This window comes from Solanum stenotomum, chromosome 3 (assembly GCF_019186545.1).
Source record: "Solanum stenotomum isolate F172 chromosome 3, ASM1918654v1, whole genome shotgun sequence".
Lineage (NCBI taxonomy): Eukaryota > Viridiplantae > Streptophyta > Magnoliopsida > Solanales > Solanaceae > Solanum > Solanum stenotomum.
In genome coordinates this window covers 3,520,360-3,544,003 of record NC_064284.1, presented here as the reverse complement: position 1 = coordinate 3,544,003, position 23,644 = coordinate 3,520,360, and the positions used below count along the sequence as shown (strand labels likewise).

The window sequence follows — 23,644 nt, the reverse complement described above, 5'->3', positions numbered from 1 at the left end:
AACAAACCAAAAAACAAGGGCCAGCAATCAAAATAAATGCACTAAACTTATAGAGCAGGTAAAGCTAAGAGGTGTCACGCGCTGAAAACTAGTGAATTATCAAGTTTTACAACAATGTGACGGGTCAAAATGGGATCTCACGTTCGAAGAGGCTGAGCTCAAGTTTATGGAAATTTTAAGAAGACCAAATCAAATGAAACGGAATATTTTGCTCTTTCAAGCCAAAATGGAGACAAAATCAGCTTATAAGTACACTAAATGGCAACTTATATCCTTCCAGCAAGACCTTTAATTGCACCAAAATATTTGAGATGCTAATACTCGCTATCCCTTGTTTAGTATAGAGCACAAGAGGCCGAGATTCCATTTCAGGTGGCCCCTTTCTGAGACAGCTCTTTCATGTATAAAGGGTAGATCACCTTGGCTGTCAGACAAGGCATTGTACTCGAAATTGGAACTGAAGTTGCAAATTTAATACAATTCAGTAGTCATCGATGCACCAGTGCAAGACATAATACCGAAGTCCTAAATCAGGGGACCATTATCTATGTGATCTTTGCCTCCGATCTTCTTCATCCCGTCCATCACGGTGGAGGCGAGATTGTTTCTCCATTTCCCTGCTTTCTCTTTTTTCTGTATGATAAGATTCAGATTCATATCTTTTTTGTCCTCTTTCATCTCTCCTATCATCATATTCCTTTGAGATCACATCATCATGCCTCCTAGATTTTCTCTCACTAGCTTCCCCCGAGTCTTGTACATCATCATACCTCCTAGATCTTCTCTCCACATGTGACCTATCCAGATCATCTTCTTTGTATTTACTTCCCTTTTCCTTCCGCTCTGACCTGTGCTGCTCGACATCTCTCTTATAGTGATCTCTTGCAGTTGAATCTCTCTTATAATGATCTCTTGCAGTCGAATCTCTCTGCTCATTCCTTTCTATGTCACTAATTTTTGCTTTAGAATTTCTTGGATCTGTATCAGAGACTTTGACCTCTTCCTTGTAGTCAGGCCGAGGAGGCCGACCCCATTGGCCAGATCCTCCATCCTTCTTAGAATTTTCAGCTTTGTCATGGGCCCATCTCGAACTTCGATCTTCCTCAGCACCCCAACCTGTGTTTGCAGCTCTCTAAAGGCAAAAAAGAAAATGAATTTTAGTACCCTAATTATATAAAAGATGTCTTAGAAGTTTAGAAAGCTGAAAACTCCAAATGGAGAAAGAGGGTCAAGAGATCACAGAACATTGTGAGAAAAGAAAAAATCTGCTTACCAGTTTCACTTTTACAGGAAATTCGTATGATCACCTTAGTTTAAAAGTAAAGCTTCAAGAGAATAATCAGCAGACAGTTTTGAAAAACAAAGGTGCTGCTTCTCCAAAAGAAAGCTTTTAAAATTGTGCTATGCAAGGAAACTAGCAGCAGTTAAGGCCTAAGATCATAAGAAAGATAACCCAATTTCCTAATGAGGTAATGAGAAAAACTCCTAACAATGGAACAAAAGACTGTTAAATTTTGATCTCCCTTAGTTTTCATTCCACTTCATTGACTGCTACTCACTACTCACACCCTTGGGTGCAGAAGGACAACTAAGTCTCATTTCAACATTCTACAGCTTTGCTCAAGATATTACTCAAAACTAGGACTATTGAGTTTCACTACCTTTCAGACTGAAGTTCTACGAAATGAGAATGTTACCACCTAAATGCAATGATATGTAGAATTACACAATCTAAAGCGATATTCGATCCTCTCCTCCCAATACACTGGGATTACACCGGGTATGTTGTTGTTTTCTCCATACACATGTCAAAGTCAAAATTGTCAGAGGAGTGTGTGTGTGTGTGTTTTCTAAACTGACAGAGGAGTGTGTTCTCCATCCCTAGCATATTCACAAATACACTTGAAGAAGCCATTGCAACTATTACCTCCCGGTAAAGCATATGGCCAGATACCGCTGTTGAACTCAACTTGCACAAACTAATATACACAGACTGAACCCAAGCAACATTCATTATACAAATTCAGAAGTGACTACACTTCCCAAACTACTATCACAACGCAAATTATAATAATAATAACATTACATAGAAGATGACATATAAAGAAACAAGACAATATACAAGAACAAAAGGAAAGACTAAGAGCAAACCTTCTCATCATGAGAGAACTTGCACGCAGCACCACGATTGCATTCACCCCTCTGGAAAGAGCGGCAGACCCCTCGCTCCTCCCTCTTTTTCCTCTCTGTCTCTTCATCCTCTTCTTCTTTCTTTTTATAGTTGGTAACATGATCGACTCTGATTATTCTACCCAGGATCTGAGCACCATTTAAGTTATCTGCAAGTCGAATAACAAAAAAGTGAGTTATCTAGCCAAAATATGTTGAACTAACTGACCTTATCTAAAATCTTATCAGTTAAAGAAAGGACAAATCAAGCACTAGAAATTATTTTTAAGGTTGAATCTAAAAGAATAAAAGAAAGAGAGAGATAGAGACATACCCACAGCAAGATTTGTACTTCTTTGATCCTCGTAAGCAACAAAAGCAAAGCCCTTTGACTTGCCCGTACCTTTATCTCTAACAAGATTGACATCAACAACTTCCCCATACCTAATTAACATCAAAGAATCTATAAGACGCTTCTATTGGATGAAAACAAAACAAAGTGGGCAAGGCATGAGAAATGCTCAAAGTGTAAGATGACTTACTGGGCGAAAACAGCGAGGAGATCACCTTCAGTGAGGTCAAAAGGAATTCCACCAACAAATACATAAGCTGAATCTTTGTATCTAGCATGCCAGGATGCCTGATCGGAGATCCCTAAAGATGCTTCTTTTGCATTAATATTCTGAATGCGCTTCACTAGCGTCAACGGATTCATTGCAGTATTCCAATTCCTCAAAACCTAGGTAGTCATTTAGTAAAGGAATAACTAGTTTATTTTGGAGATATCAAGCATTATCTACTTAAATCCAAGAAGATGCATCGTTAGAAGAGATAAACATGAACTGAGACGTTTTTTTTTTCAATTTCAATCAATCAAACAAAAGGCATGGAGCAAGGTAAGTATGAATAGAAAACCTAGGGTTTTGAACTTAATAAGAAAATCTGAGCTCTGGTTACCATGGTCGGAGAAGACGATACCTGTTATCCGGCGTGATTTCGTATTTGGCCGAAACAGAAGATGAAGCAGCAGAAGGTTTCCTTCTTGTTAATCCCAACAGAGTTCTGCAGATGCTGTGTAGTTCTGCCGAGAAAAAAAGAATGAAAGGGAAAAAGTAACTATTTTAACATTTTTAAGGTCTCTGATTTTAACTGAGATAACTCGGTTGATTATTTATATTAATCTCGGATTAATTTGAATATGCGCTGAAATTATTACTAGTTGTCATGAAAAATACAAATAATTTACTAAATATTATTCACATAGAAGAGGTATTATATATATATATATATATAAATGTCTTCTTATGTATATTTAATATATTTGAATTTTAATTGAAATTTTTAAATACTTTTTGAGAATTTCTTCTTACATAAAAAGAATATAAAATAAAATAATTATATTAAACCTTCCTATAAATGTATAGATTTATAATTTGGTTCCATAAGAAAAAAATATGAAAAAAGATTACATGTAATATCTTCTTTAGATGAAAGGACATTCTTATAATGAGTAATGTTCTAATCGTGAAACTTCTACATACCAATTAATTTTAATGTAGAATAATAATTTTTATAACATGAAAAAAATATAATCAGTGTTCTTGTTCTTAAAAAGTCAAGTCAATTAATTATTGTTATTATAATTTTAAAACATTATGAGCATGTAAGCCAAAATGAACTCAAACAAAGATGACCCAAAATGTCCTCTTCTCATATTTATTCTATATTTAAGTTATTTATCCCGATACTATATATATTTGACTAAATATACATATATCATCTTCTTATTTTAAATATTAGAGAAAAATCTAGCACTAATTTATAATATTAATTATAACTAAAAGAAATTATAGATTTACAACAATAAGAAGTTCGTACGAGAATTAAACTTAAAAGTCATCATAAAGATATACAAGAAAGAAAAAATGAAAGAAATATTACAATACATATATCATTGCAACTTTAATCATTAAAATAAAAAATAGAAGGAAAAACAAAATCAATACATATTGTCTAAGATCCTGTCATATCCACTTCACAAGTCTATCAATATTCAAGAGCTTTCTTCTTCTTTTTCAAGTCAAACAAAAGCAAAGAGACATCACTCTTGTTGATATTCACTTCACAAATCTATCACTATTTAAATGTTTTCTTCGTATAAAAATTTAATTCAAGAGTCATCATAGAGATATATATAAAAAAAGAGAAAAAAAAAAGTAAAAAGGAATAGTACAACACATATCATTAAAAATATAAGGAAAAGAAATCAATACATAATTATCTTCTTCTCAATTCTATAGTAAAAATGAAGGATGTCATTGGATAAAATCTCATAAAACAAAAAATATGAATTTATATAGAAATAATAGAGGAATATCATTAGGTATCTTAACTTTCATATTTAATATTTAAGGGTTATGAATATGAAAAGTTGTAAATTATGAGAGTTCTAACTATATGCACATTATGTCTAATAAAGAAGATATATTATGGTGGGAGAGGGTTATGAATATGGAGAGTTGAAAATCATGAGAGCTATGAATATATGCACATTATATCTAATAAAGAAGATATATCATAGTGGGAGATGAAAAATTGAGTAATTGAATATAAAGACTTTATGAGTTATTAAAATAAAATAGATAATTAAATGAAGAAAAATGGTAAAAAAAAAAAAAAAGAGGAAAAAGATAAATATAAATGGAGGTCATAGAGAGGTGCCACATCACCTTGTCTATGTTCTTCTTTTATATAAATATATAAATTTGAAAAGGTTATTTTTATTTTAAATTACTCATAGATTTTTTTAAAAAAATCAATGTATATCAGGGTAAAACAATTCTAATTTTCAATATTATTTTTCAATTTAAAATAAAAACAAATAATATTGTTATTTTGATGGTCAAATGCCGGTGTTTGGTTATGGAGGAAAATATTTTTCAATTTTCTCATATTTGATTAGTCAAAAATATTCTGTAAGAAAGCAAATTCCTTTTAAATGAGAAAACTGACTTTCGTTATTTGCATAAGTGACATTCCAAGTTAATTGTCTCTTCCCTACTCACCCAATTCTTCCAACCTTCACCCCTTGACGATCCCCCTCATCCCAACTCTCATTCTCATCCTGTCTCTATAGTATTTTGCTAGATAACATATAAATATTTTTGAGATAATATTTTATTGCTTATTTATCAGACACTTAAAAATAAGTAATAACCTACTTATTTTTCAAGAAAATATTTTTGTTGGTAAATCGTTACTAAACACACCAGATCAACCCTTGATGGGCTTTCAGGAAATATTTGAACCCAATGAGACGGGACCAGTGCACAAGATCATCCAGAGCTAGGTCCATTAGTGAGACAGAACCAGCCCACAAGATCATTCAGCTTTAACAAAGCAAGGTCCATTGTCTTTTAATAATACGTTAAATACTGACTCTACTCTTCATGCTACGTCGAGTTAATCAATAGTTAGAAATATTTTTAAAAAAAAAACATAGGTGTTTTAAAGTAAAAGCAAATACATCTTAAGAGTCGTTTAATATGTATTTGTTACAATATCTCACATATATTTATACTTTTGAGTGTTTTTTTAGTACTCTCATTCCACCCCTACTAATTACAACAAAGGGAAAGAAATATACTACTACAGTATACAAAGGCATTAATAGAGAAGAAATAAGTGGTTGACTTGCTGTGTAATACTCTCTCTATTCCTAATTACTTGTCCACTTTTAAATTAACATACTCCCTTCATTCCATATTAAGTTAATTTTTAAGGTGTTTCACGCCTTTTAAGAAAAGTAGATTAAGACATAAATTGAACCTAGTTTTCCATTTTTACCCTTATTAATTATTGTCAAATTTATGATTAAAATAGCTAAATATTAATTAATCACTAATTCCAATACTAATTAATGAAGGGTAAAATTGGAAGAACACTCTAAAAGTAGTCTTGAAAACTAAACAATTAAGTTAATTTGAAAAATAAAAAATGCCTCAAAAATTAACTTGATATGGAATGGAGGGAGTACCTATTAAGAAAAAAATGACTGACATTGTTAGTTTACTATTTTACCTCTATTAATTATAAAGTGAATGAAGTAAAAATTTAATAATCTCAAAAAATTCTACCTTTTCCAAATTACTAAGTAATTGAGAGTATAATAGGTAAAAAAAAAGTTCTCATTTCTTGATTTGTCTGAACAAGTAAAAAAAGGAAAAATGGACAGAGGGAGTATGTAATATCTGCAAAGCTATCACATTTAATTCGGGGGAACTTTCGCAAATAGCCAAGATAATAAACTTAATTATGCTTCATAGCTCTAGTTTGCATATTTATGGATTGTAGCTACAATTTAAGCTGCATCATTTATATAATTCGCAGATTTGTTTAATTCACGGGTACATTTGTATAATTCAATTATTTTTGTATAAACTCGAAATAACGAATTTATACACTTACAAACATCAGAATTGTAAAAAGTTATATAATTTTTTATTATACAAATTCTGAATTATATAAATGTGCGAATTATACAAAACAAAAAAACTGAGCAGCGTAATTATAGTTAAAAATAGATCACAAATTGTAATTAAGATAAATTATAACTATATTAACTAATTAACTAGTATATATTTGTTTATACTTATAATTTTCCTATTAATTTGAGCTTGGTGCAGTGGTGCTAATAAAAAATAGACTAGAAAGGGAATGTAGGACATGATCTTCATATTCACCATTAATGCCTCAAGTACTTTTGCCACTACCACCCGTCCCTTCATTAATAGTCACACCACCCAAATTAATGTAAAACTAACNGGAAGAACACTCTAAAAATAGTCTTGAAAACTAAACAATTAAGTTAATTTGAAAAGTGGAAAATGCCTCAAAAATTAACTTGATATGGAATGGAGGGAGTACCTGTTAAGAAAAAAATGACTGACATTGTTAGTTTACTATTTTACCTCTATTAATTATAAAGTGAATGAAGTAAAATTTAATAATCTCAAAAAATTCTACCTTTTCCAAATTACTAAGTAATTGAGAGTATAATAGGTAAAAAAAAAAAGTTCTCATTTCTTGATTTGTCTGGACAAGTAAAAAAAGGAAAATTGGACAATAAATTAGGACAGAGGGAGTATGTAATATCTGTAAAGCTATCGTATTTAATTCAGGGAAACTTTCGCAAATAGCCAATATAATAAACTTAATTATGCTTCATAGCTCTAGTTTGCATATTTATGGGTTGTAGCTACAATTTAAGCTGTCTCGTTTATATAATTCGCGAATTTGTATAATTCACGGATACATTTGTATAATTCAGTTATTTTTGTATAGATTTGAAATAATGAATTTATACACTTACAAACATTAGAATTGTAAAAAGTTATATAAATTTTATTATACAAATTCTGAATTATACAAATGTGCGAATTATACAAAACAAAAAAACTGAGCCGCGTAATTATAAATAAAAGTAGATCGCGAATTGTAATTAAGATAAATTATAGCTATGTTAACTAATTAACTAGTATATATTTGCTTATACGTATAATTTTCCTTTTAATTTGAGCTTGGTGCGGTGGTGCTAATAAAAAATAGACTAGAAAGGGAATGTAGGACATGATCTTCATATTCACCATTAATGCCTCAAGTACTTTTGCCACTACCACCCGTCCCTTCATTAATAGTCACACCACCCAAATTAATGTAAAACTAACACAAAAATTATTACTGCCAGAAAATCTAACATGCAATGAAGCTTGTCAATGTCAAATTCATGTGGACCAGCATTATTAATATTGAATATAAATTATGTGTATAACATTTTGTAAAATTTCAATAAATAGCTAATTATACGAATCGATAACGTTAAAAATATAACGAGTTGAAGGCAAAATAATCTTAATTGTTAAATTCATATAGTTTAAATTTTGAATTTACCTATGTCATGACGTAGTCCGTGACTTAAATTAAATTTAAACATAAATGTGTGTATCACGTTGCCATTTTACGAATCAATTCGCTGCTAGCTGTTAAATGATTTTACCGATAGTAGCGATCTCACAAAGACAAAAGTAAATCCACTAAATTATGGTGGGGTTTCCATTTTTGTTCCTTTCTAGATTGATGTTCCCAACTAAATTTCACTGTTTGTAATCATAGATATACATGAAAATAAATTAAGAAAAAAAAAATCTACTCACTGCATTAGTTCAAAAATATAATTAGTTCTACAGACTACAGGTCCAATCAATCAAACTTAAATCCTACATTAGTCTCTAATGATATAATTATAAATACTTCGTATGAATTCAACATAATATAATTAGTTGTAGTTGTATAAACAGACAAGAATCTCGAATAATGGCAATAGAAATGTACTATAAGTTTCTTGGTGATCGATCAATTTTTTTCCATGATGCTAATTAATTGAGGTGGTCCTGAAACTAGTACATCTACTAATTATTACTACAGCATGAGATATTATTAGGTACAATTTTACTTATTTTAAAAAATTAAATTGTTACATCCTACTGCAGTTTATAGAGATATTCGAGTTTGTTTTTCTAATAGGGTCATCCAATTAATAATCATTGTATTAAAAAAAAAATTGTTGAAGAAAAATAACTTATTGAGATAATAACTATTATTTAACCCCAACGAGAAATAATCCAGAAATATTCTTACATAATTAAAAAAAATATCAATTTTGATTTCTACCAAGGAATATCATAGTCATTCTAGTAGCTAGCTATGTTTAATTTTCCCCATTTTCTAGTCTAGAAAGAGGAACTTTTACTACTAGTTTAATAATCCACAACTAATTTAGAATAATGATGTGACATATGCATTATCAAAGCATGGTTAGAACAGTAAACAATACTCCTCCGTTCTTAATTACTTGTCCATTTTTCCTTCTTTAGTTGTCCCTAATTACTTATTCATTTTGACAAATCAAGAAATGATAAAAAAAAATTTATCTGTTATACCCTTAATTAATTACTTTGAAAAATGTAGCTATTCTTGAAAATTTTAAGTTTTAATTCATCTACTTCATAATCAATAGGGGCAAAATAGTAAACTCACTATGTCAATCATTATTTTCTTAATAGATGTGTCAATTTGAAAGTAGACAAATAATTAGGGACCGAATGAATAATTAAGATTGACCAAAATGTCTACGTCAATTGCCAATTTTTATCGACCAGCGTGTATCGATATGGCTTCTGATTACTACACATTAACATGTCAAAAGTTAAGAGGAAAGACTTAAAATAGTCCCTTATTTTTGGGTTAAGGCTCAAAGTCATCTTTGAGTTTTCACATGGACCACTAATAGTTCCTTATGTTTGTAATATTGGTGCATTTTTTGTCCTCTTTAAAAATTTTGCCTATTTTTTAACATTATTTTGTCCACAATTTTATATAAGGAATGTCCAATTATCTTTTTATATATTTAGTAAAAATAATAATTCTATGTGAGAGAAGGTGATAAAAAGAACACATTGTTCTGTTCAGTAGAAATATTACTGCAGCTAAACTAAGAACATCTTAACGTATGATGTTGGAAGAAAAGAAAAAAATGTGTACTATTGCATGTGAAATTATTGTGATGAACCTCTCGACTTTACCTGCAATACAATTTCTACTAAACAAAACAAGATGTTTTTCTTCTCACATTCTCTCATATGGAGTTATTATTTCTACTAAATATATAAAATGACGATTGAACATATCATACATAAGTTATGGATAAAATCAATGTTAAAAAATAGGCAACATTTTGGAGGAGGACCAAAAGTGCACCAATATTGCAAACATGAGGGACTATTATTGCTCCATGTTAAAACTCAAGGATGACTTTGAGCCTTAACCCAAATATGAGGGACTATTTTGAGTCTTTCCTCCAAAAGTTTATAATGAGATCAATCTCATTGATCAAATATTATTTGGATTTGCATTGAAACGTTTCATATTGAGATGTAAAATATTAATCCTTCCGTCCATTATTATTTGTCAGGTATACTAAAAATAACTGTCCAAATTTAATTATCAATTTAAACAAGGCAAAAGTACTCATTACCCCCTGAACTTGAAGCTTTTTATACGGTGTACATCTAAATTAAATTCCGTTTTAATTACCTCCCGAACTTGTTTATTCCTCCATTGCGTACACCTTTTTCGTTCACCTGCTCCTATTGTGACTACACGCGCGCGACAACTGGCAAAAGTGGTGATGTGGATTTCCACCTGGATAAATAATAGCCACCCAGATAAATTAATATTGCAAAAAATAAATTTCTTAAATTTAAAATTCATTGTTTAAAAGTTATTTTGAATAAGGGCTGATTTCGCGGAACTCCTTCTGGATTTGGGTTTTTCTAGATGTGAAGTTGATCGATTAAATTTCAAATTTGTCTGAAATTCTTACCAAGTAAGTGTTAATCTTTGTTTCCTTTACTTTTCATTTACATTTTCCCCTATTTTTCGTTTAAAATATGTCAAATATTAAAATTCATCATTTAAAAGTTATTTTTGAATAAAGGTTGATTTCGCGGAACTCCTTGAATTTCAAATTTGTCGGAAATTCTTACCAAATAAGTGTTAATCTTTGTTTCCTTTACTTTTCATTTACATTTTTCCCTATTTTTCGTTTAAAATATGCCAAATATTAAAGAAAAATAGAGATTTTACGTTTTTTTTTTTACCGTTGTAGCTTTGTGATGTGGCAAAAAATCACTTCCTCACGTGCCTAGTAGAGAGTGTTGTCAATTTCTACACCAGGTGGACAAAAAAGGTGTACGCGACGGAGGAATAAATAAGTTCGGGGGTAATTAAAAACAGAATTTAGTTTAGGTGCACACCATATAAAAAACTTCAAGTTCAGGGGGGTAATGAGTACTTTTGCCTTTAAACAATCAAGAAACAATTAGTCACTTTTTCTCTAATTATGCCCTTAATAATTACATAACTACTAGTTTAAAAAAATAGTCATTTTAAAGTTACAAGACTACNGTAATTAAAACGGAATTTAGTTTAGGTGTACACCATATAAAAAACTTCAAGTTCAGGTGGGTAATTAGTACTTTTGCCTTTAAACAATCAAGAAACAATTAGTCACTTTTTTCTAATTCTACCCTTAATAATTACATAACTACTAGTTTAAAAAAATAGTCATTTTAAAGTTACAAGACTACTTTAATGTGAAAAAGTTATTTTTACCGTTTCAAAAAGTACAAACCATTTTAATAATGATTGATAGTAGGATTATATTAGTTAAATTGCACATTATATTAAATTTTTCTTAAGAATTGTGCATGATCTATTAAATATGATTCTATGCTCAAAACTTAAACACAAGACCTCTAATTAAAAATACAAAAAGTATTTATCAACTGATTCGTGAACTAATGTCTTGTAAACTTGAGGATGAAACCTCTGAAGTTTGAACTTATCAAATTACAACTACAAATCGTTACTGCACCTCGATTATCTTAACCAAAAGATTAATTAATCTATTATCTATTGTATAATCATATGAAAACCATTAAACCACAATTGGACTTGATGTAATTTTTAACAATACATAAAAAGGATCACAAAATGATAATGCTATCAAATCGTACTATGGAAATAAAAAAGACAAAAATGGAAAGGGTTTTTTTTTTTTTTTTTTTAATGTCATTACAGTCAATGAGTCAATAATAAGGATTTAGGAGTAATATATACGTGATAACATTATCTTCTTTTGCTGCTCATAAATATACTGTTCTATATTAGGCATAAATAAAATCAGAAAAAAAAGTTTATTTTATTGTTCAGGTCAACTAAAATATTTTTTGAAAAAAGTTCAATTAAGCAGCCATTAATATTTTTCTCATGTTAGAACTTTCTCTTGAACTCACCAACAAGAATTGTGGTAGAATGATAAGTACTTCTTCATTCTTAGTTAGAGGTTTCGGGTTCAAATCTCCTTTGATATGAAATCACCTTTGTTAGTGAGACTTTGCGCGAATCCAAATTTACCAAAATACCGAACACCGGATAGACAACAGGAAAAAAAAACTTTCTTTACAACTTCAGTCCCAAGTTTCCATTTAAAGTAAACTAAAAAAAAAACTCTTAAAAGATAATTACATGGTTAATTATACAGCAAATTAAGTTTAAATTGATGTTCACATCAGATTAACAAAATAATAGTATATAAAAAATCTTGACACTTTAGACTAAATAATGTCAAAAGCTAAGTACCCCACATGTTAAAAGACTAAAGTTATTGAATAATAATATAATTAGGCTAAAATGAAGAATCTTTCTCTATAGATACGCACCTAACTACAAAGTCATGGAATTAAATTCTACATATTTTGTCTTTATCATCACATTACAATTCTTTTTTATTCATAGTAGCAAAAAAAAAAGGACATAGATTAAAAGATTGTACGAATTAAATATTATGATGATTTAAAAAAAGACTTGTAAATAGTAAATTAGTTAGACTTCATTATTTAATTAAGAAAATCAATTATTGTCCATTGTACTCCACTTTTAGTTAATTTTATAACCCCCTCTTTTTTTTCATTTCAAAAAATTTATTATTTAAAAATTTTAACTTAAAATTAATTTTTAATAATAGTTGCTCTAATAAATTACAAACACCAAGATACAAATAAGGAAAAAATATTCATCTTAATTAATATTTTTTTAAAAGAAAGAACTAATAAAAATACGATAAATATTTTAAGATAAATATGAGCACTTACAAATTACAATAGTAACGATCTACATAATACCGATAATATATGAGTTTGTGTTCTCTTCAATCATAATCATGTTTAGCCATTACACCCTACATTTATTTAGTTACCTGGTTCATCTTAACTTTTGGTGCATTCCTATTTATTTTTTATATATTATTAAATTAATTTGATAAATGAAAATTTGATTGCTATTATTTTATGTAGTTATTTAAGACCTAAGTATAATATAAGAAAATTATTTTAAGAAAGCTCTCCTAATTTGTTAAAATGGCAAGCAAAAGTAGTAATTTTTTTTTGTAATATTAGAGCCAAATAAAATGTAAAGAAGGCGGCACTTAAAAATTATAACCAAGGAAAAGAAATCTTAATCCAAAACTTTGAAAATTTAGCTAGTGTTTGACCATAAATTTTAAAAGTATTTTTGGAAATTTATTTTTAAATATACGTTTGACCATAAAATATGATCAGATTTGATAATATGATCAAAATTTTACCTATAAGGGTCAGTTTTTAAATTTAAGGAGTTGATTGGTATGAGCCTGTGAGGTATAATATATCATAAGTCAAAAATAAAATATAAGATTATTTTATACCATATTTGATTAAAATTATTAGATAGTTATTAGATTATTTATCTCACTATTTTTATTATAGTAATAGAGTAACGTATCTCCAAATAATTTGTTCCCGAGTTTAACTTTAACAACTCATTCTTTAAAGTTTCAATTTCAAAATTCTGGGCCAAACGGATCTGTATATGGCAGAAAAAATATAGGGAATAGAAGTTCCGACTCTCACTCAAAACTACCTGATAAATTAAAACTAAAAGCTGACATTGTCTGCTCGTATATATAATACTATAGAATAGTAATAAAATATAGTAATTCTCAACATGTTGGAGTATTGCAGCATTGTCCAAGAGGCTCTGTTGACTTAGACTTTTCTTCTTGGCTACCAATCTTCCAGCTCTCCATTTTGGAAAAGAGAAAACAAAAAGGCACAATATTTACCAAGTCTAATAGCCGTCTCTATGAATTCCCTTAACGGATTCAAAGGGGTATGCTTCCCCTTTCATATATTTCCAAAGAAATAAAGAAAAAAATTCATCTTTCTGTTTCTGGGGTCTTTCCCTTTTTTCATATTTTCTTGAATTCTTGATTCTTGAAAAAAAAAGAAGTGAAAAAGACAGAGTCTTTAAATCTTTGTTCATTTTTTCTGTTTCTGGGGGTTTTTCCTTTTTTTTTTTTTCTTGATTCTTGACAAAAGAAGAAGTGAAAAAGACAGTTTTTAAATCTTTGGTTTTTTTTGGGAATGTCTAAAGTTGACCAAGTGAAGTACTGTTGTTGAGAATTTGGTTAACTGTAGTTAGTTGCATTTTTTTTAGATGGTGAAGAAAAAGAGAGCAAGTTCTTTGGATGTGAGGGAAGTTATGGGTTTCTTGAATCAGTTGATTGCTGATAAGCCATTTCTTCCAGTTGNTTTAAATCTTTGGTTTTTTTTTTTGGGAATGTCTAAAGTTGACCAAGTGAAGTACTGTTGTTAAGAATTTGGTTAACTGTAGTTAGTTGCATTTTTTTTAGATGGTGAAGAAAAAGAGAGCAAGTTCTTTGGATGTGAGGGAAGTTATGGGTTTCTTGAATCAGTTGATTGCTGATAAGCCATTTCTTCCAGTTGTAATTCCTGTGTTTTTAGTTGTTTGGGGCATAGAAAAGTGGATTTTCTCTCTGACCAATTGGGTTCCTCTTGTTGTGGCTGTCTGGGCTGTTTTTCAGGTAACATTTATTCTTGATTGGTTTTGGATGAGAATTTCTTCAACTATATCTTCATCTTTAACAGGTTCTTGGATCTATAGGGAATGAAATAGTATATTTTTATTTGTTCCTGCTGACATATTGCTTGATCTTTTGTGTTAATTTTTCTTCTGATTTGATCTGTGGTTTTGTACTTTTCATGTCTTCATAGACAAGCTAGTTTTTCTCTTGTTTATTTATAAAATCAATGAGTTAGATGATCACTATTTGCTGTGAAATTTATCAAATATGTCTTTAAGCATCCTGACATGCTTTATTTAAGCCAAAGTCTTTCGAAAACAACCTCTCTATTTTTACGAGGCAATGATTACACTCTAGCCTCCCCAAACTACACTTGTGGGATTACACTGATTATGTTGTTTTCTTTAAACATAGTCTTCAATGTGAAAAAAAATGATCTTTAGTGTTGGTATTTGATAGCTTTTATTAGTTAATGTTTATCAAGCCAGGTATAGTCTAGTCTCCCTTTCTTTCCCAGATTTTGTGTCCTATTATATTTTGAATAGAGACAAAAGGTATACAATAAGTGTCTAATAAAACACCAATCTTTCTATTTGCAGTATGGAAGTTACCAACGCAAAATTCTTGCAGAAGACTTGAATAATAAATGGAAGCAAGTGTTGCTGGAGACATCCGTAATTTCTTTGCCTTTCTCCTTGCGACTTTTTTTCTTTGTCCACTGTTTCCTGAACGAGTTAGGTAATAATTTACTCTTATTTTGCTCTTTTTTTTTGGCCTTTGACGATGATGTACAGCCAACAACACCTTTGGAGCAGTGTGAGTGGCTGAATAAGCTATTAATTGAAGTTTGGCCTAATTATATTAGCCCGAGGCTTTCTTTGAGGTTCTCTTCTATTGTCGAGGTAAATTACTTTGTTCTCAACAAGCAGAAGAATCTTACGTGATAGTCAATGTTGATGGAACAAGCGGATAGGATAAATAGTAGGTGTTTAGTGAGTAGGATATGTGTTAAATTCCTGGCTCTCTAGAAGGTTCAATCTGGTCATTCATCAGTTAGGTTGATCTTCACCCAGCTACTGTTTGTCAATGGATCTTGATGTATCATTAATACCAGAAACTTAAGTGACAGTCTTTCATTCTTACAAATACCTGATAACCACAAACTTCTCCTCTCTCTTTTGTTTTGTTTCTTTGCTATTTTACTCTATCCTGTTAAATATTTTACTCAGATAATCTGAGTCAGATTGATCATATTTTACAATCTTGATCCACATACAAGTTTTTTGCCTAGTGTATATGAATTAGTAGTATTAAGAGAGAGTTACATTGTGATCCTAGGTTTAAACGCTGAATCCTGATATCTGAGAATGTATCAATTGGCTATGGAGGTTCTGACTAGCCTAATGGAAGTTTTAGTTAAGAGTCCAACTGTCCAAGCATCTATTATATGGACAAGCTAATCCTAGACCCTTAAACCTTGTTCAAAGTTAAAGGCACCCAAACCCACTTTGTGAAGCAAAGGCCACCTTAAACCTCTGAAAATAGTTACAAAGCTCTTTTAAGTCATGTTTGATCGGAACTTTCAAAAGGAATTCCATCATTTTAGATGCTTGTTACTGGACATTAGAAGAAACCGAGTTTCTGACTTGCAGCCCCTTGGGGCACATAGAAGCTTTAACTTTTTTCTTTCCTGAAGTAACAAGATTGATCCACCAACTAGCTTGTGATTGAGGCATCTGCATGATGTGTATAGTTGATTGATTCAACATGATTGATGTGTGTATGATGTATAGCTTATACTGATGCATTCTTTGCTTTAATCTTTTTCTTTTGATAACCGAAAAATGCTTTTGGTGTATTAATCTTATGTTTATGTTTCGAAGGATTGGAAAATAATGTATATGTGGTGCTTTATAATGACAATGCTTTTCTTTTGACACAGATTCAGCTGTTTTATTATCTAACTATTTTCATTTTTTTTCCTTCTTCTTTTAATTGTTATGACACAGAGACGCATGAAACAACGAAGATCAAAGTTGATTGTGAGTTTTCTTGTCCACCCCATTCATATGATGATTGGTGCTAGAAGTACTAAATGTTGCCTAAATTACAAAAAACTGATTGCAGACTTGATCATGATTGTAGGAAAAGATTGAATTACAAGAATTTTCACTTGGTTCTAAGCCTCCAGTTTTAGGGCTTCGTGGAGTACGGTGGTCAACTTCCAATGATCAGGTTTGGTTCTTTTTACGTATCTTGGAGTTACTTTGATTTAGAAACTAATGGTTTTTAAAAAAAAAGTTATTACTTAGCTTCATGGCTAAACAGACAAGGGATGCATGTAAAGGTTGTGTGTAATCACAACCCCTGTCCCAGCACGTATCTTTACCAGCTATAAGGTATTAATTTGTAGTTTGATAGTCTTGATCTAAGGTATTATTAATTTATCAGTTTCAAATTTGAAAACTTCTTTCGAGACAATTGTTACAAGAGTTTTTTTAGAATTGTTCTATTAGTAATATAGGTATTTGAAGTATAACAATGTATCGTTATCTGATTAAGTAATTAATCGGAGTATTATATTCTATTTGATCAATTCTTTTGGCACTTTTAATTCCTTAAAAAAAGTCTAAACTGTCATTATGAGAGTGACTATTGTATTTTTTAAATTCTCATGGTCCAATTTCCAGTAATCTCAATCTTTTACTATGAAATAAAAACCAAAAATATTTACATATCATCTTTTGAGGTGTCAAATTTTGAGGGACCTAAAGCAAGGACCTCACTTGCTTGGTATAATACCCGGTTCAGTAACTCTGCCCACCAAAGTTTAGACAGTTCTAAAATTAATCAAATAGTTTTTTGAACTCTGCTGAATTCATAAACTTGTCTGCATGATTCTTATTTCAGTTTCATTAACCGGCTAGACGATATCCTGGGTGCTTGTCCAAGTTCTTGTTTTGAGCTTTTAGTTTATAAACCTTTGTTTTCATTTATAAACTTGTCTTCTCTTTCCTTTTTCTCCCTTTCTATTAGTAATACATGTCTGTATTTTAACTATTGCTTTCGTGGACAGCGAATTGCACATCTTGGTTTTGACTGGGACACTACTGATATAAGTATCATGTTGCTTGCCAAGTTGGGAAAGCCATTAATGGGGACTGCTCGGATAGTCATTAACAGTATCCACATCAAGGGTGATGTATGTACAATTTTACCTTTTCAGCCTCTTGGAAAACATAAAAGTAGCTAGAAGAATGATTCATTGTACAAACATGTCATTAGTTATTTTTGCTAGTAATTATGTTTCACATAAGCCTGCAACTATGCAATCCTCAATTTAAATTGAAGTGGGCAGCTTTGTTCAAACAGCTCGGCTGCAGAAGAATTTACTTATGATAGTTAACTTAAGTCCTTGAGATGATAACTATCTGGTACTTGACTCTTATGACTTTTGGCTGCAACTGCATAGCCATCTGCTCAGGGTCAAATTTCTGTTTTGTTGTTTCCTTCACTGCTAGAATTACTGCTGTAAATGACAGTTCCTTTATTTAACTTTTACAGCTCCGCTTAGTGCCAGTTTTAGATGGAAGAGCATTTTTATACTCATTTGTGGCTTCCCCGGATGTTAGGATAGGTGTTGCGTTTGGAAGTGGTGGAAGCCAATCTCTTCCAGCAACTGAGCTGCCAGGGGTTTCTGCATGGCTGGTATGCAACTGAATTTACTACATTATGACATCTTCCTTCCCAAACTGCTCTTTGGCAGTAAATTTTCTGATCTTAACTTCACACATCCTGTTACCATTAGTAAGGTTTTGTGCTTCTATGTTATTGACCTTCTCTCTGGCCTCAGTTTACAGAAGCATTCTGGTACATTATTAACAAGTTTATTATTTTGTTTATTTTCTTACACAGGTTAAACTTGTTAATGACTCCTTAGCTAAGAGGATGGTTGAACCTCGCCGTAATTGTTTTTCTTTGCCTGCGGTGAATTTATTCAAAAGGGCTGTTGCTGGTGTACTCTCTGTCACCGTGATGTCTGCCAGCAAATTGTCAAGGAGTAACCTGAGGACTAGTCCTTCCAGGAAACAACACAGCTCATCAACAGATGGTTATGTGGAGAATTCTAATGATTACAAGGATTTGCGGACATTTGTTGAGGTTGAACTTGAAGAATTAACCAGGAGAACAGAGGTCCAACCAGGATCCTGCCCTAGATGGGACTCAAAGTTCAATATGACTTTACATGAGGATGCAGGAACAATTAAGTTCAATTTATTTGAATGCACTCCCGGCAGTGTGAAGTATGACTATCTGACAAGTTGTGAAGTAAAGGTGAATATGTGTAGATTAATATGATTACCCATGCTTTATATATTAAAGCTCTGTCACATGGACTTCTTTATGGGTATGTATCTCACACGAGTTTGTTTTCAAGTATCCTATATACGTGTGGTGGGTTTTTGCTAATTTTTAGTGTATCCCACATGCTCAGCACACTCGCCTGGCACGGGTACATCGGGGAAAATGGACTGTGTGATGTAGTACTAATCGTTTCTGGTTGACTTGAATGTCATAACATGATGCATAAATCTGGTTAAAGATCAGTGACATCTTTTTCTTTTTTCAATCTTTAAACAGAAACTATTAACTATGGATTAACATCTTAGAAAGAGGTGAACCTTAATGCAGTAATTTTTCAGTTCACTCAGTTTACAGGCTTAAACATTTACTAGTTATCTAACAGTTCGTAGTGACATGTGGCATTATGAAACAGATGAGATATGTTGCAGACGATTCAACAATATTTTGGGCGACGGGAGCAGACTCCACTGCTATAGCCAGGCGTGCGGAGTTTTGTGGTAAAGAAATTGAAATGACGGTGCCATTTGAGGGGATTAATTCAGGGGAGGTAGGAGTTTAATTTTAAACTATTGTCCATATAAAGTTGCAACCCCTATAATTACTATACTTTGGCTTCATTTGTGCTTGCACATCGTTTAGTTGATAAAGATGATGCAGAAAACATAATACAGAACAGTATTATTCACATTTTTATCATCACAAGTATGATGTCGTTCAATTTCCACCCATTCGTCGTATCATAGATTGCTTTTGATCATCAGAGGTAGGACTCCTGTAGTAAAATATGGGTAGATTTATCCTATATACAATACAAGGGAGCTTGAGCAAATTTGTAATAGATCCCGTATTTTATGCAGTGTAAAGTTTCCCTTTTTCCATATACTCTCACCCCCTATATGTAGCCTTTGCATGTCATTCAAACCAATTAAAGATAGTCCTTACCTTGTTTTTTCCCTCTTTCCAGCTTTGATTACGTCCCTACTAACTGTTTTTATTCGACCAATAACAATCTGTAGGTTAATATGTACCACATAATTAGTGTTTTGTCCTGCTTCTGCTGAACATCTTATTTTTCACGTGTGAGACTACCTTAGAAGGATATGCTCCACCGGAAGTAGAAGGATTGAAATGAAAAACAAAGTAATATTTGTTCTTGTGTTTTTATTTGGTGTAGCTACGAAGTTATACTGCTAATTTCTTTGTTTTAAATTATTGTTTCAGTTGACGGTGAAACTCGTTTTAAAGGAATGGCAATTTGCTGATGGTTCACATAGCTCAAATGGTTTGCCTATGAGCTCTCAGCCTTCACTCAACGGCACATCAAGTTTCCTACCTAGAACAGGAAGAAAAATATATGTGACAATAGTTGAAGGAAAAGATCTTCCATCAAAAGATAAATATGGAAAGCTTGGTTCTGGCTGTTACGTGAAATTCCAGTATGGGAAGGTATATCTCCTCTTTTGTCCTCACAGAACTCGTCACTTGAAATATCACATCCAAAACTAAATTCCCATAGATGCTCTTCCTTGTTGCCTTTTCTGAATTGGTTTAGAAATGGAATACTTAAAGCTCTTTCATATTAACTTTATTTCAATAATACAATGCAAGGGAGCTTGATCGAAATTATAGCGAACCTTGAACTTTTTTCTTAGGCATTCAAAAGATCGAAAACTGTTCCACATACATCAGATGCTATCTGGAATCAGAAGTTTGAGTTCGATGAAATTGCTGGTGGTGAATATCTGAAGATAAAATGCTTCATCGAGGAGATGTTTGCAGATGAGAACATTGGTAGTGCACGAGTAAACTTAGAAGGACTTATAGAAGGCTCCCCAAGGGATGTGTGGATTCCTCTTGAAAAAGTGAATTCTGGAGAATTGCGGCTCCAGATTGAAGCAGTCAGAGTTGAGGACTCTGAAGGACCCAAGGTATTATCTATTCATTTAGTAATTTAATGAGGAAATGATGAGAAAAGAGGAATTTCAGATAAACATTACAGAAATTAATATTTTCCAAAAGTAAGCGCTGTGTGCTAGAGAAAGGAAAACCATAATACCTACATGCTCATGTTCTCGATTTTGATTCCACTTCCATTCTACTTTTGGTTTTTAGGGTTCAACTTCCAATGGTTGGGTTGAACTTGCTCTCATTGAGGCTAAAGACCTTGTTGGTGCGGATCTTCGAGGAACCAGTGATCCTTATGTGAGGGTACAATATGGGAACTTGAAGAGAAGAACTAAGGTAAGAGTTTTAGAAAGGAATTAATTTCAGACTACTGATACCATTTCATCTATGTGCTAAATTAGCAGTCTCATGCTGAAGTCTAGTATCTGCTGAAGGTTTCTTGTCTCATGTTAAGCTAAGCTATTGTTGCCAACAATCTGTAGAATGTTCTCCTCCAACTCCAAATTGTAATGAACGGTTAATCAAACTTCTGTTTTTTTTTTTAAACCATCACCAGCAAAATACTTTTATATATGCGTTACTTAGGCCAAAGGTTCATTGGAAACAACCTCTCTACCTTCACAAGGTAGGGGTAAGGCTGCGTACATACTACCTCCCCAGACCCCACTTATGGGACTACATCGGGTATGTTGTTATCACTGCAAAATACTCCAGCTGCAATGAAAATTGGAGAGTGGAAATGGCTTACATACTGTCTATATTGAAAAATATGAATGTTTAACTAGAATTTCTATCTGTCCTGTATTCTTCGCAGGTTATGTATAAAACAGTGAATCCAAAATGGCACCAGACGCTAGAATTTCCTGATGACGGGAGTCCCCTGGAGTTGCATGTTAAGGACCACAACCATTTGCTGCCAACATCAAGCATAGGTGATTGTGTTGTTGAGTACCAGAGGTTGCCTCCAAATCAAATGTTCGATAAGTGGATACCTCTTCAAAATGTAAAAAAGGGAGAGATCCATATTCAAGTCACGCGTAAAGTTCCAGATCTAGAAAAGAAATCAAGCTTAGATTCTGAGTCTTCAGTAACCAAAGCACGCCGCCAAATTTCTAACCAGGTAAGAGTAGGTCTTTATGTCGTTACATTTTGTAGATTACTTGACACTGTGTGTTTGTTATGATGGAAAATGTTATCCACCAAAAGAGGAGAAGTGGAATCCCTTGCTTTTGAGTGGAGATGATCTTTTCATCACAATTATATCTTTAACTTCATATCGTTTTTTTGACAAACACTTCAATATCAAAACATCAATGTTTGAAACTCAAATATTTCATCAAACAAAAATTTTCCACTCTTCAACCAAATGCTGGAAGATATATATATTACCTTTGATCAACTGTACCTGCCATCTTGATGATTGATTCTATCAGATGAAGCAAATGATGATCAAGTTCCAGTCTTTAATTGAAGACGATGATCTGGAAGGACTTTCAGCATCGTTGCACGAAATGGACAGCCTACATGACACACAGGAAGAGTTTATGGTCCAGCTTGAGACTGAACAAACACTTTTGCTCAGCAAGATAAATGAGCTTGGACAGGAAATCATTAATTCATCACCTTCCTATGCTTTGAGTAGAAGACCTACCTTACCCTGAAAAAACTATAACCCCATTGTTATCCTTTCTGTTAATATACTTTATATGATTATTAAAGTATATATATTTTTTTTCATTCTCAAAAAAATATACTTTATATGATTATTACACTAGATAGGTCATAGGCCCATATTGATCTTGTTGAATTTTTCAAGATGTATAATTGATTTTTCTGTATGTATATTAACTTGGAAGAAAAATACATTCACACCTTCAAAATGAAGCCATTGGCTAAAAGAAAGGGCAGTCCGGTGGACTAAGCATCATTCATGCAGGGGTTTGGAAGGATTGCTCTCCTAAGGGGTGTGATGTAGGCAGTCTACCCTGATGCACATATTAGTGGCTGATTTCATGGCTTGAACCAGTGATGTGTAACTTTTTGTAATTGTAATGAAGAAGCATAAAAGTCAGCTTCCTCTTCTGGTTGATAAAAACGTTACGTTTGTATATACAATGACTAAGAATCACACATTTCTCTTCCAATGTATATTTCAGTGTTTTTTCTATTCCACACATATTTTCTTTTTTTTCAAATGTATCTTTTTGGTTTAATCATCGGGTGTCAGTAATTCACTGGTCTGACTAATCAAGATCAGAGTCCATCTAAGGGGGACTCATTGCCTACTAGTAGTTTTCCGCTTGAAATCTCTAGTCAAGGATAAAGAATTTTATTCATCCCATCGTGTTTAGTTCTTCGAAAAAACAGTCTACAGATACATATTTGAGTGAGGTGCATGAATAACTATTTTGGGTTGCTATTTAAGTTTTAATCAGGGTTTGAAAGTTATTTTAAAGCTTATATTGCGATATTATAAGGCTCAAGCATGAGGTTTCAACTTTGAACTAAAATATTGAAATTAAGGACTTATTGTTCTGAAATGAGCTTCAGGATACTGGCTAAAACTTAAACAATGGTCCTAAAGTGGTTACTTGGTGCCAGTTCGACGACATTTTCTGGGCCCAAAATCCTTTGCGGGCCGATATGGCAGAACGAGGATCAAGA

The 23,644-nt window shown here is 31.9% G+C and overlaps 2 protein-coding genes across 3 annotated transcripts; one reads left to right on the top strand and one right to left on the bottom strand.

Moving 5' to 3' along the window:
- Nucleotides 1–8: 8 nt before the first annotated feature.
- LOC125860125 (zinc finger CCCH domain-containing protein 25) lies at nt 9–3,280 on the bottom strand. Of its 2 annotated transcripts, XM_049540023.1 has the most exons (5): nt 3,148–3,280; nt 2,712–2,908; nt 2,504–2,613; nt 2,152–2,339; nt 14–1,132 (listed from the first exon to the last, which is right to left on the bottom strand). In XM_049540023.1, the coding sequence occupies exons 2-5, from the start codon at nt 2,882–2,884 to the stop codon at nt 542–544; spliced, it is 1,062 nt and encodes a 353-aa protein (XP_049395980.1). In that variant the 5' UTR covers nt 2,885–2,908; nt 3,148–3,280; the 3' UTR covers nt 14–541. The 2 variants fall into 2 exon arrangements, with proteins under 2 accessions (XP_049395981.1, XP_049395980.1); XM_049540024.1 differs by lacking the exon at nt 3,148–3,280 and having other exon boundaries at nt 9–1,132.
- A 10,507-nt stretch (nt 3,281–13,787) lies between these two features.
- On the top strand, nt 13,788–22,656 carry LOC125858143 (uncharacterized). Its single transcript, XM_049537833.1, has 15 exons — nt 13,788–13,995; nt 14,519–14,710; nt 15,310–15,384; nt 15,505–15,612; nt 16,720–16,752; nt 16,856–16,945; nt 17,787–17,912; nt 18,275–18,418; nt 18,626–19,045; nt 19,488–19,622; nt 20,297–20,521; nt 20,728–21,003; nt 21,188–21,316; nt 21,795–22,100; nt 22,414–22,656. Exons 1-15 carry the CDS (start codon nt 13,969–13,971, stop codon nt 22,639–22,641), a joined length of 2,514 nt encoding a protein of 837 aa, XP_049393790.1. The 5' UTR covers nt 13,788–13,968; the 3' UTR covers nt 22,642–22,656.
- The last annotated feature ends 988 nt before the right edge of the window (nt 22,657–23,644 follow it).